Raw genomic sequence first — 12,764 nt, 5'->3', positions numbered from 1 at the left:
AAATCGTAAGTATGGTGGGTCTACCATTAGAGCTTGAACTTCTGAAATACGTCGGGCTGAAGTGATGGCCACCAGGAAGGCCAATTTCCACGACAGAAACTTTAGAGACGAAGATGACATTGGCTCAAAAGGAGGCTTCATAAGAGACGTTAAGACCAGATTGAGGCTCCACTCCGGCGGAAATTTCTTCTCTGGAGGGAAACTCCGAAAGAGGCCTTTAAGGAAGTACTTAATCAGGCGGTCGCTGAACAATGGTGCCGAGTGCCGTCGACGAGTAAACCTGGAAATGGCTGCTAGGTGTACTTTTATTGACGACACCGACAGGCCCTTTTGAGCTAAGAACAGCAAGTATGGAAGGAGCTGTTCTGGCTTAATCGATTGCGGGGACAAACCTGGTTGATCCTCACACCATTGACAGAAACTTTTCCATTTGTACGCGTATGAGGCGTTCGTGGAAGGTGCTCTTGCTGCTTGCAGGATACGTCGACGGTCCTCCGGAATCGTTAGTCAACTGGAGGCTGTCCGGGTCGTGATGCCAAACGACACCCTCCTGTCGAGACAGAAGGTCGGGGGTCTTCTGGAATCTCATTGGTTCCGCCGCTGCTAAGTGTAGTAGGTCTGAAAACCACACCTGTCTGGCCCAGTATGGGGCCACCAGAATTACCCGACATGGGTACCTGAGGATCCATTGCAACGTCCTCCGGACAAGGGGAAATGGAGGGAATGCGTACAGGAATTTGTTCGTCCATGGGAATGAGAACGCATCCCCCAGTGAGCCCTGTTGAGGCCATCTGCTTGCGTATTGATGGCATTTTTTGTTGTTCTTCGTTGCAAACAGGTCTATGGAAGGTTGTCCCCATTCCTTGAATACTTGTTGAAGTTGTTGGTCGTTCAGCACCCATTCGTGGACTTCATTCATTTCTCTGCTGAGGGCATCGGCTTCCACATTTCTCACTCCTGGTAGGTGGAACGCTAAGATTTGCATGTTGTGTTGTAGGGCCCAATGCCAGATTTTCTGTGCCTCCGTCGATAGGGACCTGGAACGTGTCCCTCCTTGTTTCCTCAAGTAGAACATCGTAGTGGTGTTGTCCGTCATGACACGCACCACCGAGTCCTTCAGTTGAGGAAGAAAAGACTTCAGAGCCCATCGCACTGCTCTCAGTTCTAGCAGGTTGATATGCAGGGAGGACTCCTGCAAAGACCACTGGCCTTGTACCTGTAACGTATCCAGATGAGCTCCCCATCCGCTCAGCGATGCATCCGTCACCACCGTCTTTTGGAATTCTGGTTCCAGTAGAGGCATTCCTTTCGTTAGATGATTCGACACTTTCCACCAGCCGAGTGCTTGAACTAGTTGTTCGTCGACGACCAGTCTGTCGGACCAGCGACCTCTGCTCTGCGCCCAACGGTCCGCTAGAAATTCCTGGCAAGGCCTCATAAACAGACGGCAGTTGTTTATTAACGGAATGCAGGACGACATGGTCCCTAGCAGGGACATGTACTTGCGCACTGAGACCCTGGTACCGCCTCTCCATTCCGACGCCTTGTTTTGCAGTTTCTGAATTCTTTCGCTGGATGGTTTCACCAGGCTTGTGTGTGTATGAAACTCCGCTCCTAGAAAGACCAAGGTCCTCGAAGGCTCTACGGAGGACTTGTCGAAGTTTATTGCGAAGCCCAGTTCCTGTAAAATGGACATTGTGGCTCGTAGACTGTCTCGTGTTTGTTCCTTGGATGAACCTCTGACCAGCCAGTCGTCTAGATATGGATAGACATGATGACCATCCTTCCTTAAATGGGCCGCTATAGGGGCCAAGCACTTGGTGAACGTCCTGGGGGGAGGACTTGAGCCCGAACGGGAGGACCTTGAACTGAAAATGCTTTCTCCCGACGACGAATCTTAGATATCTCCTGTGTCGTGGGCGTATTGGGATGTGAAAATAAGCATCTTGAAGGTCTAGTGATGATAGATAATCCATGGGTTGCACCGACCTGATAACCTCTTGGAGCTTTAGCATTTTGAATTTTATGCTCTTTAACCACTTGAGTACCCTCAGGTCGAGAATGGGCCTCCATTTGCCGTTTGGCTTTTTGACAACAAAGAACCTGGAATAAACTCCTTTTCCTTCCTGTGCCACAGGAACTCTTTCCACCGCCCCTTTTCGCAACATAAGCGCCGCCTCTTGTCGTAGGATTCGGAGGTGGGGCTGTGTCGAGAATAAAGGAGGAAGACGCGGAGGCTTGTCTTTGAATTGCAGCGCATGACCCATGCGAATCGTGTCTAGGACCCATCGATCTGTGGTGATGCATTTCCATCGGTCGAAGTGATGAGACTCGACCCCCCAGGACGTTCCGAAGGCCGTCATTGGTTGCTGGTTTGCTTGTTCTTCGTTGACGACGGACCTGAGCCTCGCCGCCTGGAGGCTTGATAGTCCCTGCTTCTACGTGCCGACTGGGACGCTCGCCTTAACCCTTGTGAAGAGTACGAGGGCCTGTTAAATCCACGGTCCCTCAAGGCTCCAAAGCGGGAGTTTCCGGAAGCACCCCTGAAGGGGCGAAAAGAGCGAAAATTTCTACCCGTTTGAAGGGCGCCGAGGGACCTAGCAGTATCCGTGTCTTCTTTCATCCCTTTCAGAGCTTCGTCAACCTTTTCGCCAAACAGGTGTTCCCCTTCGCATGGCATGTCCAGGACCTTGTACTGTACTTCAGGACGGAAAGTAGTGCATTTGAGCCACGCTTGTCGACGAAGCACTACCCCATGGTTGATTTGTTTGAAACCAGACTCTGCTAGGTCAACTGCGATATTGATAGCGTGGTTCGAGGCCTCTTCGCCATCCCACACCAGTAACATAGCTGCTTTTCGGTGTTCGTCTGGCAGGTGTTCTAGGATAGGGGCTAGTTTGTGCCACATTTCCCTATCATATCGTGACACGATCGCTAAGGAATTGGCTGCTCTTACTGTCGTCGCTCCGACCGAGAGCACCTTCTTTCCAAAGGCGTCCTGCCTCCTAGCCTCGCTTTCAGGTGGCGTTGAACATTTTTGCTGGACCCTGGCTTTCCTAGCCGCTGCCGCCGACACCACCGAGTCAGACAGAGGCTGTGATGTTAGACATTTCGGAGTGGACTCCGGAGCTTTAAACTTTTTCTCGATCCGTCCCTTTATGGCTGGCTCCGAGAACGGATGGCGCATCGTCTTGAGACCTTCTTGCCACACGTGGTCAAGGATTGGGATGGCAAATACCGATTTTCTCCTTTGACCCATATGGTCAAAAAGGAAAGTCTTTCTTCTGCTCCTCAGGAATCAAGCCGAATTCGGAACAAGCTTTTCCCATCATTGCATGGAAGGCTCCCACATCATCAGGGGGAGATGGCTGTGTCTGGCTCCTCGTAGACTAACTCTACATCCGAATTCCATGTTGGGTCCCTCGACGGCGACAGGGAGATGTCTGACCCGGAGTCATCCAGTATAGAGTCGGACTCCGACAACTCACCCTCCTCCTGAGCTCGAGGACGATCTTTCACCGCCTGGGGAGCCGATGGGTGTTTCGTCGACGAGCGAGCCGTACAAGTTTGCTCGTCGACGGAAGGTACGGACAAAAGTGACGATGACGTCCCAGGTTGAGGGAACTGCGTATCCAGCCGCTGCAGGAGCTTCTGAAGAGTATTAAGCACATCGAGACAAAACCGTCTGGGGGGTCAGTAACGTGGATGATATGGGTACCATACCCCCGCTCGCACTCGTCGCCGTCGACGTGGAAGGCCGTAAGCCTAAATCCGATGGCTGCAGAACTACGTCACCTTCCCCTTCCGCCGAGCAGGCCGTGTCTGGCTGCAGTAAGACCTCAGGGGGGATCGGGTCATAGACCTCAGGCAGCCAAGCCATAGACTGAGTCTCCGTCGACGAAGGAATCCCAACCGCTGCTGCTTGAACGGTAATAGGCATCGTCAATGACACCGAGGTCGACGAGCTAGTCATCGTCGTCGAGCCCTTAGACTTCGTCGTCAATTTCGATGCCGACTTCCCGGCTGAAACTTCTCAACTCATGGAAGACCTGGGACGGTCCCCTGAGGAGGATTTTGACAGCGCCAGCCTCTCCGTCTTAGATGATGAGGAGGAGGAGGGCTTTTTATGTGATGAGGAGGATCCAGCATGTTTCCCCTTATGCTTGTCCTCAGCGCGAATTTCTGTTGTTCGTACCTTCTTCGATGGAGGCTCCGACTTGCTCCTGGAGGCCGTGGAGCCAACTTCCGAAGCCGGGTAGGCACCCGCTCCGTCATTAAGCCAGTCGACCAGCCTTCTTTTACGGTCCTTAAGGGTTTTTTGGGAAAAACCCTGGCATATTTCACATGTATCCGCCGTGTGGTGCGGGTGGAGACAGTAGATACAATCCATGTGGCCGTCTCCTTCATAAACCTTTTTGAGGCCACAGGTTGCACACGGGCGAAATAACGCCTTTCCAGACATAATTCTCCAGAATTTGAACTTCGCCGAAGCGAAACAGACAAAACAACCTAGTTTTCACTAGTAGTAAACATGAGGATCCCACTACTTTGAAAGACGGTTGAAATCTGAGGGAGCGCGGGGGCGGGGCCTGTATTTATATCATGACGTCCTGACGGCACGGGCACGCATGATACAAAACGAGGTGGATAGGACGCATAAGCGTCGAAAAAGTTTTCCTACGGGAAAGGGTCTATATAATGTACCGGGGATTCCCAGCCTGACGACGGGGAATATTCAAAGCATGTGAATCCATGAAAGATCCAATGCTGGAGAATGGGTGCACAAACGGTATACGGGAGGAAGGCTAAAGTGGACCCAGTTATTTGCCTGCACAACCCAATTTAACAACTCCAATCCATGATGTCTCCTCTTCTCTGGTGTCACACACACACACACACACACACGATGCACAACGCATTCTGGGACCAGCCAGAACTGTTCAACGGGCTGGGCAAACCCAGCTCTATCCCTAAATACAGGGATTGTTTCCCCAACTAAGCTGGTGAAAGCCTACCAACTACAAGGGGCCTGCCTAGCAGAGTCCATCAGGCAACCACACGCCATATACATCTTGGACAATGCATCATCTGGTCTAGATGTTGCCACCACATTAAAGCTTAGTTTCAAAACTAGCAACACTCCTGAAACTTTGCTCACACTTCTGTTTAAATCACAGTAAAGCAACATCCTCACTATAACAATAAAACTACTCCCTTACCAAACGCCCCAAGGAACTGATTTGAGTTCTGTAACACCCCCCCAACCGCCCACCTTTCAACCCCCAATCTCCCCCTATCGTGTTCTATAAACCTATACTAGTCACATCCTAGCCCATTTTATTTCATTTGGCAGAGTTAAAGCGATTGGAGGCTACAGCTGCAAGCTCGAGACTTAATGTATGCTTTTTCCCTTAATTGATGCAGGAATAAATACGTACTGCAGTCATTATGGCACGATCCACCACTGGAAAAAACATTGGCAAGACTTACACTTTTGGGTGTCTAGTAACGGAACACTCAACACAATATGTCACAATGGAAGCCCAATTAACAGTTAACTTTCCAACTGAGAGCACCACATGACAGCCAATAATTAAGCAATAAGCCCTCAGGTGAATGGACATTACCAGTCGGGTAATAGCCTGAGTTACAGGACCGAGCTGAGGAGGGCATGACAAATGCTCTGGAGTCAACCTGAAGAGAAATGGCTGCCCTCTTCGGGTTTATAACCATTAGAACACCAACAGGTTTTCCTGGGTGCCAATATTTCTTGTTACGTTGAGAAACAGGACAGTTGCTATATCCCAATGTAAACAAAATTGTAATACAAAATGGCTGCAATTGACATGAAGGACACTACATGTGGTCCCTTCTCATGGTAGCCATTGCCACGGAAGAGATTATTAGGACAGCAGGAGTTTAGGGAGCTGTTGACCAATGAGGTGGCCTACAATTAAGTGGTCCTGGGTTGGGGCGGTTAAGTGAATGGGTGAGGGAGGGGTGCTTATGCCCGTGGAGGGAAGGTGGCGCCACACTGCTTCTCAGGAGGCTTGCAATGCGGGCAGTACCATGTGGTAAAGCCTGCCCTACAAGCTTGATTGGCTGGGACGCCCCATGGCGTGACCTTCAGGATGCCAATTACTTTTGATGGAACAAAGCCAAGAAGCGACATACAATATAGATGGGGGAAGTCCTGTCGATTTTTACAGTGCAAAGTGTCGCCCATCAGCAACATTTTGTAATAACTTTCATAATGGTGCTAAACATTTGTGATGCAGAAAAAAAAATGTAATCACAAACTGACAGAGTAGCCAGAAAATTCATTTTTGCCAGAGTAAGACTAAATTTAGACAATGTTTCAAGCAAGCGCAGAGTTCTTGCCAGCATTTTAGTGAGACAGGAGACTTCAATTGTTCTGCCTTCTTCAATTACATGGATTCACCTTTCATGGTCACAGAAGCAAGAGATCTACATGCAACAAATCAAATTTAAACATTTAAAATGAATATAGTTAATGGACTACGAGAAGATGGCGTGTGTGAAATGGAACAAGTTTGGATTTTTAGGGCATAGTTCCCAGTTATCTAGTTGTCCAAAGCAACGGTTGCAATAGCGAAATGAAAATGAAGCAGGGTAAAACAAAAGAGAGGACCGGTAAGGAGATTGTCTCAGTACATTCAAATTCGTCAGCGTGTCGCCAATGTGTACTTAAACGCATGAAAGCTGAAAGGGTAACTAAGCAAAATTTACAAGAGCAATTCGGGAATTCATGCATTTTGTCATTACCTTTGGCACCTCTATCTCCCATACAGTGAGATCAGATTTTTTGGATTCCAATCCTGGTTTGGGATCTTGATGGCTTTCCGTCCTGCCAAGAGCACAGCCACTGTCCACGGAATCCATGCTATTCACATCCGAGCCTAAAGAATGCCATTCAACAAATAAAGTTTAAGTGCTCGTCTAAAGCAGAGCCCTGCTTAGATCGCATTTCATCTACTCAAGCCAATGGCATGTCTGAACATTTCAACACAATAGCAACATGAGTGTGCTCCACTTGCTTATGTTCAAACTACGGTGTATCGAATCCAAGATACTTATGTAGGAGAATACCATGAAGTAGACAGTAACAGGCTTGTGGAGGATACCATGCAAACTGGTATAGGCAGAATTTCGGCCCCAGTCCTACTTCCTATTCCCACTGTAAGCCCCAACGTCCAATGCACAAACTCCAGTGTAATGCTGCTCACTTCATAAATAGTACACTGAAAAAAAGAGAAATCCGACACGTTGCATCCCAAAATCAAAAAAATAAATTCAGTAGTTATGGTAAGCTACACACCAAATGTCACCTTCATGCACTGCTAACACCCACACAGGCCATCACTGATGGCATCATTGTTGACATCACAGAGGACATCCCCAATCTGTTGAGATCCTGATAAAAATGGGCTAGTAAAGTCGTATTGAGGGTATTGCAGCCAACAAATTAAGTGACATTAAGACATGGATTACGACATGTGACAATGTTCCAATGGTAAGAAAAACGGTTGCAGCATCTGGTGAGAAAATATAACTCTTAAAATACATTACCAAAAGCCAATAGCTCGAGGATGGAGCAAAGTAGTAGAGGCTAACGTATGTGATGTACTCGCTAGTAAAATTCTATAGCGGGATACGGAAGTAACGGTACGGAAACTCAGCAGCAAAACAAAACTTAAAGATGCATTTCCCAGCAAACGTGGGTACTGCAGGTAGTTTTCCTTCCCATTAACATATGCACATTAAGTCACCCAATCAGTTTGTCCAAGCCCAGATGTGCTGCCTTTGGGGACCTCACATCCTGCCAAAGTCACTCACTTTGATGCTCTATCAGCAGATAGAGCGTTTCTCGTGTTCAGTATTATTGTAGTTTGTTTAGTGCACAGATAACCACTTCAGGGGTTTAGGGACATTCTAAATTAGTATTGTAAAGTTCACACAGGTGAGACCCTCTAAGGTACCAGTATGACCTGATCTACTGAGCTCTCCAATTCAACGCTAGCTGCATGGTGTTTTTTTTTCCTGCGGCGATGAGTTTTCTGTCCGTGTGGAGGGTTGGCTCAAAAATTGCTGTTAGTCATCCTAGCAATTGCATTCCTCATTCCCTTCATGTTCTGGTAATTCTGGTGAGGGCATTGTACAGTCTGTCCATAAATATCTGAACCAGCCAGCTGAAGTGGTCTTGAACAGGGGAAGCATGACTGATGAGACCACTACATAAGAGAATCCCCGAGCGTGGAGTGTTACCGTTTTCAGTTCGCTCCATGCGCATACTGTTAAGTAATCTGTCCGAATGCAATATTTTCAAACGCTCCCTTTGAAGGAAGACTTGCTAGGAGCATATGTAGCAATCGAAGGGAGTGTCTATAAGAATCAGCTTGAGGGTTGTGGCAAAGCACTGGCTCTCGGGCCCTAGGCTCGGACTGCAAAAGTTGCTAAGCCGTTTACTACAGTAGCCATGCACAGGAAGAAACACTGGTGCTGCCACAAACATGCATGACAGGCAGGAGTGGTAACGGGAAGGGGTGGGGGAACAAAACCACCGAATTGCAGCTGTTCATAAGAAGCCAGCTACTGGCTCAGGCTTGGCCTCTGCAATAACCTCTACTTTGGAGCTGAGCAAAACGCTCTCTCAAACTGTCTCAATAGACCGCTTGCCCCAACTGGCAGATTACAAGGCATCTTGTGTTAGCAAATCCCTTGACAAGGAAAAGAGGGCGAAGATGAAAGCACAATGTCCCAGGTCCACTGATTGGCAAAGTGACTTTCATTCCAGATATGGATCACTGTATCCTAGCTTCTGCGTTCAGAGGTCATGAAGATCCAAGAAAGGTATGGACGTAGCGTTCATGCCTGGATGAACCTGGCCATGGCAATACCACTTCCAAAATACTGTATCTTTCCGAGCAAGTCCTAGAAACGGGGACCTCTTATCCAGTTTGAGTAAATGGATCCAGAGAGGTCTGTTTTTTGGGCAATGCCATCAGAACCATTTCTGTGGAAAGGCACAGGGCTTGCGACTTATGATTAATTCCAAACTCGTTGAATGGCCTCCTCTAAAGCAGGACCAGCAGTTGATGGTCTCCAGTTCAGCAACTGTTCAGATTTCTAGAATCTGGCCTTGTGGACAGACATAAGGATGCCACCCTAGTTAGCGAACAGGAAACTAAGGTCAGTCAAAACCCAATCAAGGTAAACACGATAGCAGTCAAGGCTATTCTCAGGAGTGCGAGAGTGGTGTCAGGGGTTCAAAATGAGTCCACACAGTGAAGCATACAATTCAATACAGACAGGAATGTGTAAAAATATATTTGCTCTGGTGCATTAAATACACTACAAAAATAAACTAGCAGGTGATCTGGCACAACACTCCGTAAAACGCATACATATTCAACATAGGTTCTTAAAACGCATTCAATTGACAAACACTAGAGAAGAAGTAAAGTAATGCAGTAAAGATGGAACCAAGTCACAGGAGGTATTCCCCAACTTCAGCAGTCCAATCCCAAGAAGAATGGGGCATTGTGCAAAAAAGGCACAGGAGCCACAATGCTTCTCCCCAGAATGTTTCTGTAGTAGGTATGTTGGTGACGGTTCAAACAAGAGATGTAATAAAGGTGTGGTGGGCGGGTCGACAGAGGTTGAATTTCTGCCGTTGGTTCCTACGAGGTGGTCAGGAGGTGCAGGGATTCGTCTGGTCACGTCCAGATGCAAGGTGCAACCCCTGGCGATTACAAAATGCACCATTCACTGATGCATGCGACCACCAAAGGTCCAGTTGCAAATGCAGAATAGCAATGTTTCCGACATAGTAGCCCACAGGAGAGCAGCTCAGTCCACCTGGTGGTCCTGGATGGACAAGTCTCAGGACGGCTGGATCCTCGAGAAAGTGGACACTAGTTAAGCGCTGAAGCACCGCTCAGGTTCTTCAGAGATCAGGTAGTCCTACAGGGCTTCACCGAGCAAGATTCAAGAAGGGATGTCAGGTTTCTTCAGATCTTCAGTTGGCTGATCGCATACAAGGTATTCTTGGCTCCAACAGAGTTCACTTATCTAAAATCCAGCCTAGAAGCAAGTCTAAGCCCACCAATAGTAAGGTCCCAGTGAGGCAGAGGAAAACACCAGTATAGGGACAGTAGCCTTCAAGAGTCCCTCTTCCTCCACCAGATGTCATGGAGGCTGACGCAGCCACTGGAGGATTCACCAGAAAACCCACCATTATCACAGCTGAGTTTGCCCCAAGTCCCCTAGCATAACAGGTTGCTTTACAGCCCTCTTGTACACAGCTGGTGGAAGAGCGGCAATGCTTGGGTCCTGCAGTCAATGCAGGAGTTCCGAATGAGTATTTTGATGCGACATTCCAGGAATTGCTGCTGCAATCCATCCAATTTTTCCAACAGGAAAGGAAACCGATGTAAAGGGAACAGATTGACAGGGAAATAGCAGCTATGGCATGGAGAGGCAATAAACCGTGTGCAGGAACACCTGTACAGGTTTCTGAGCCATCTCTTGCGCACAGAAAGGGCAAGTTTGTTCTGGTGAGACACCCTGCAAGAGGGGGACTGGCTAGCACACCTGGACTTACAAAACTATCACATGATCCCAATGTACTCTGTCCCACAGAACATTTCTGTAATTCCTCTGGGACTGGCATTATTGCCGTTTGGGTTATCCTCCATTCCCTGGGCTTTTACAAAACTATTGAAGCAGGTAGTTAAATCAGAGATCAGGGAATCCGTGTGATGGTATATATGATTTTCCTTGCACATTGTTGGTCTTTGCCACCCTTCAAGACTTGCAGTTTCTAATACATTGGCAGAAATTTGAACTAACCCGCACTCACAGCTTGGAATTCCAGGGGCTTCTAGAAGACACATTATCAGGCATCGATACTACTGGCTCTGGAAATTAAAGGTAATCTCAGTGACCCTTCACTGAGGCAAGACATTCCCCAAGGAATCGGCAATATTAGTGGGGTTTCTGGACACATCCATCTACAGCATCTAGCCAAGCCATTTTTCCAGATCCTTCAACTCCTTGAGATCGGTCATCTGTGACAGGCTCCTTCATACTACCATGTGGCTCCCTTAGATGTTGACAAACATAACTCTGCTCCATTCCTGGCCTTGTGATCGAGTCAGATGCCAGCATGACTGCCTGGGAGCCAGATGTGAAGCAGTTTTGACAGGTGGGAAATGGTTCAGGAACCAATTTAACCTCTACATCAACTGCCTGGAGCTTTTAGCAGGCTTGTTTGCTATAAGGGATCTGAGTAGGAAGAATGCATGCCAACATTCTCCTAAGGTTGGACAACACGTCAGCCACGCATTAACATCAATTGCCAGGGTTATACGAAATCCGGGATGCTAGCATAGTTAACCAAGGACTTGGCATTTTTGCCCACATAAGAGGCTGGCAGTTACAGCAGAGTACCTCCAGGGTCTGGCCTATGTGGTATCAGACTGGTAATCTAGACTCCACAGAGAATTAAGCGAGAGACTGGATTGCAGCCACTTAGAGCCTCCAGAGGATATGGAGTCTGTTTGACAAACACCACTTTGTATCCCAGCTGAATGCTCAACTTCCCAGATTCTACAGTTGGAGGATGGACCCAAGCAACATAGGCAATGCTCCACCCGTGCGGTCACTTTGCCTCCCTTCCCTTAAAGCGAATAATGAGTTTGAGCAAATAATCGGAGTGAGGGGTCATTGTTGACCCCTTTAACACCTTTTTGTATTGTGCAAGAATTGTTTCCAGCTCTTCTGGAATCTTTCTCTGCTGAGATCCTACTTCCCCAGATTGCAGCTTTTACGACAAATCTTTTCTGAATCTCCCATTAGCTAGTACAGGAAGCTTGTGCCTAGTGGGCTGGAAGGTTTTGTGTTGCAATGGCACAATCCCAGGGCTTTCAAATACAGCACTCATCAGGGACTCTGAAACCCAGCTTCAAAGTTATGAAGCATTATGGTTTATGTGGACTAGCTGGTGTTTGTGGCGAATGGACAACCTGTTTCAGCACCCGTGGAAAAGTAATGTCCTAGCCTCTTAGAGGATGTAAAGCGGTTTTTCATGCAATCTGTAGCAGTCAGCCTTTTCTGCTGGTCATGAGTACGCAGACGTACCTGTGGGGGAGCACCATTTGGTATACCAACTGTTAAGGGTTATCTGCTTCCTTTGCCATCAAGCGCACAGATAGTCCTCTTCTGGGTTAATGTAGTTCTCTGCCTGATCCAAGAACGTGCTGACCATTCTGCACAGTCTCTGAAATCCCTGTTGGGTAAGCTAGTGATGTTCTTTTGTCTCATATCCTGTAAACTAGTCTAGGACATTCAAACACAGGCCGTCCCCCTCAGCAGGTATACTCCTCAAAGAGGTCTGGCTTACCATGTCCAGGAATACCAAGATCGGGATACATTCCATGGACTACCAGGCCCTTCCTGCACATCCAAAGCTCTGCATGGTAACGTGGTCTCAAAAACGAGAGTAGCTACTGGACCTTAACACTGCCCGCCCCCTTCTACCCCATCAACATCCTGTGAGGACAGGCAATTAACTGGGTGAATCAGAGCAACACAAAGAAATGACCCCAGCTAGATAGGTGCGTGGGGATCATTGACCAGGCTGACATTGACATCTATTTTTGGAGCACACTTGCTTAGGGTGCCAAGGCCCCCAAAGCCTTCTGCCTGGTTGCTCACCTTGAAGATATCATGAATACAACAGA

At 48.0% G+C, this 12,764-nt stretch overlaps 1 protein-coding gene across 3 annotated transcripts in view; it reads right to left on the bottom strand.

Annotated features, from left to right (window-relative positions):
• AKAP1 (A-kinase anchoring protein 1) overlaps nucleotides 1–12,764 on the bottom strand; it is a 970,220-nt gene that overhangs the window by 525,746 nt on the left and 431,710 nt on the right. For all 3 annotated transcript variants that reach the window (XM_069614626.1, XM_069614627.1, XM_069614628.1), the window contains one exon: nucleotides 6,787–6,920. In XM_069614626.1, coding sequence (XP_069470727.1) covers nucleotides 6,787–6,920 — 134 coding nt within the window. The remainder of the gene's footprint in view (nucleotides 1–6,786; nucleotides 6,921–12,764) is intronic.

Source organism: Ambystoma mexicanum, chromosome 9, assembly GCF_040938575.1.
Source record: "Ambystoma mexicanum isolate Mex_15411 chromosome 9, UKY_AmexF1_1, whole genome shotgun sequence".
NCBI classification, from domain to species: Eukaryota; Metazoa; Chordata; class Amphibia; order Caudata; family Ambystomatidae; genus Ambystoma; species Ambystoma mexicanum.
Note: the sequence above shows the minus strand (reverse complement) of the source record. Positions and strands in the feature narration are given on the sequence as shown.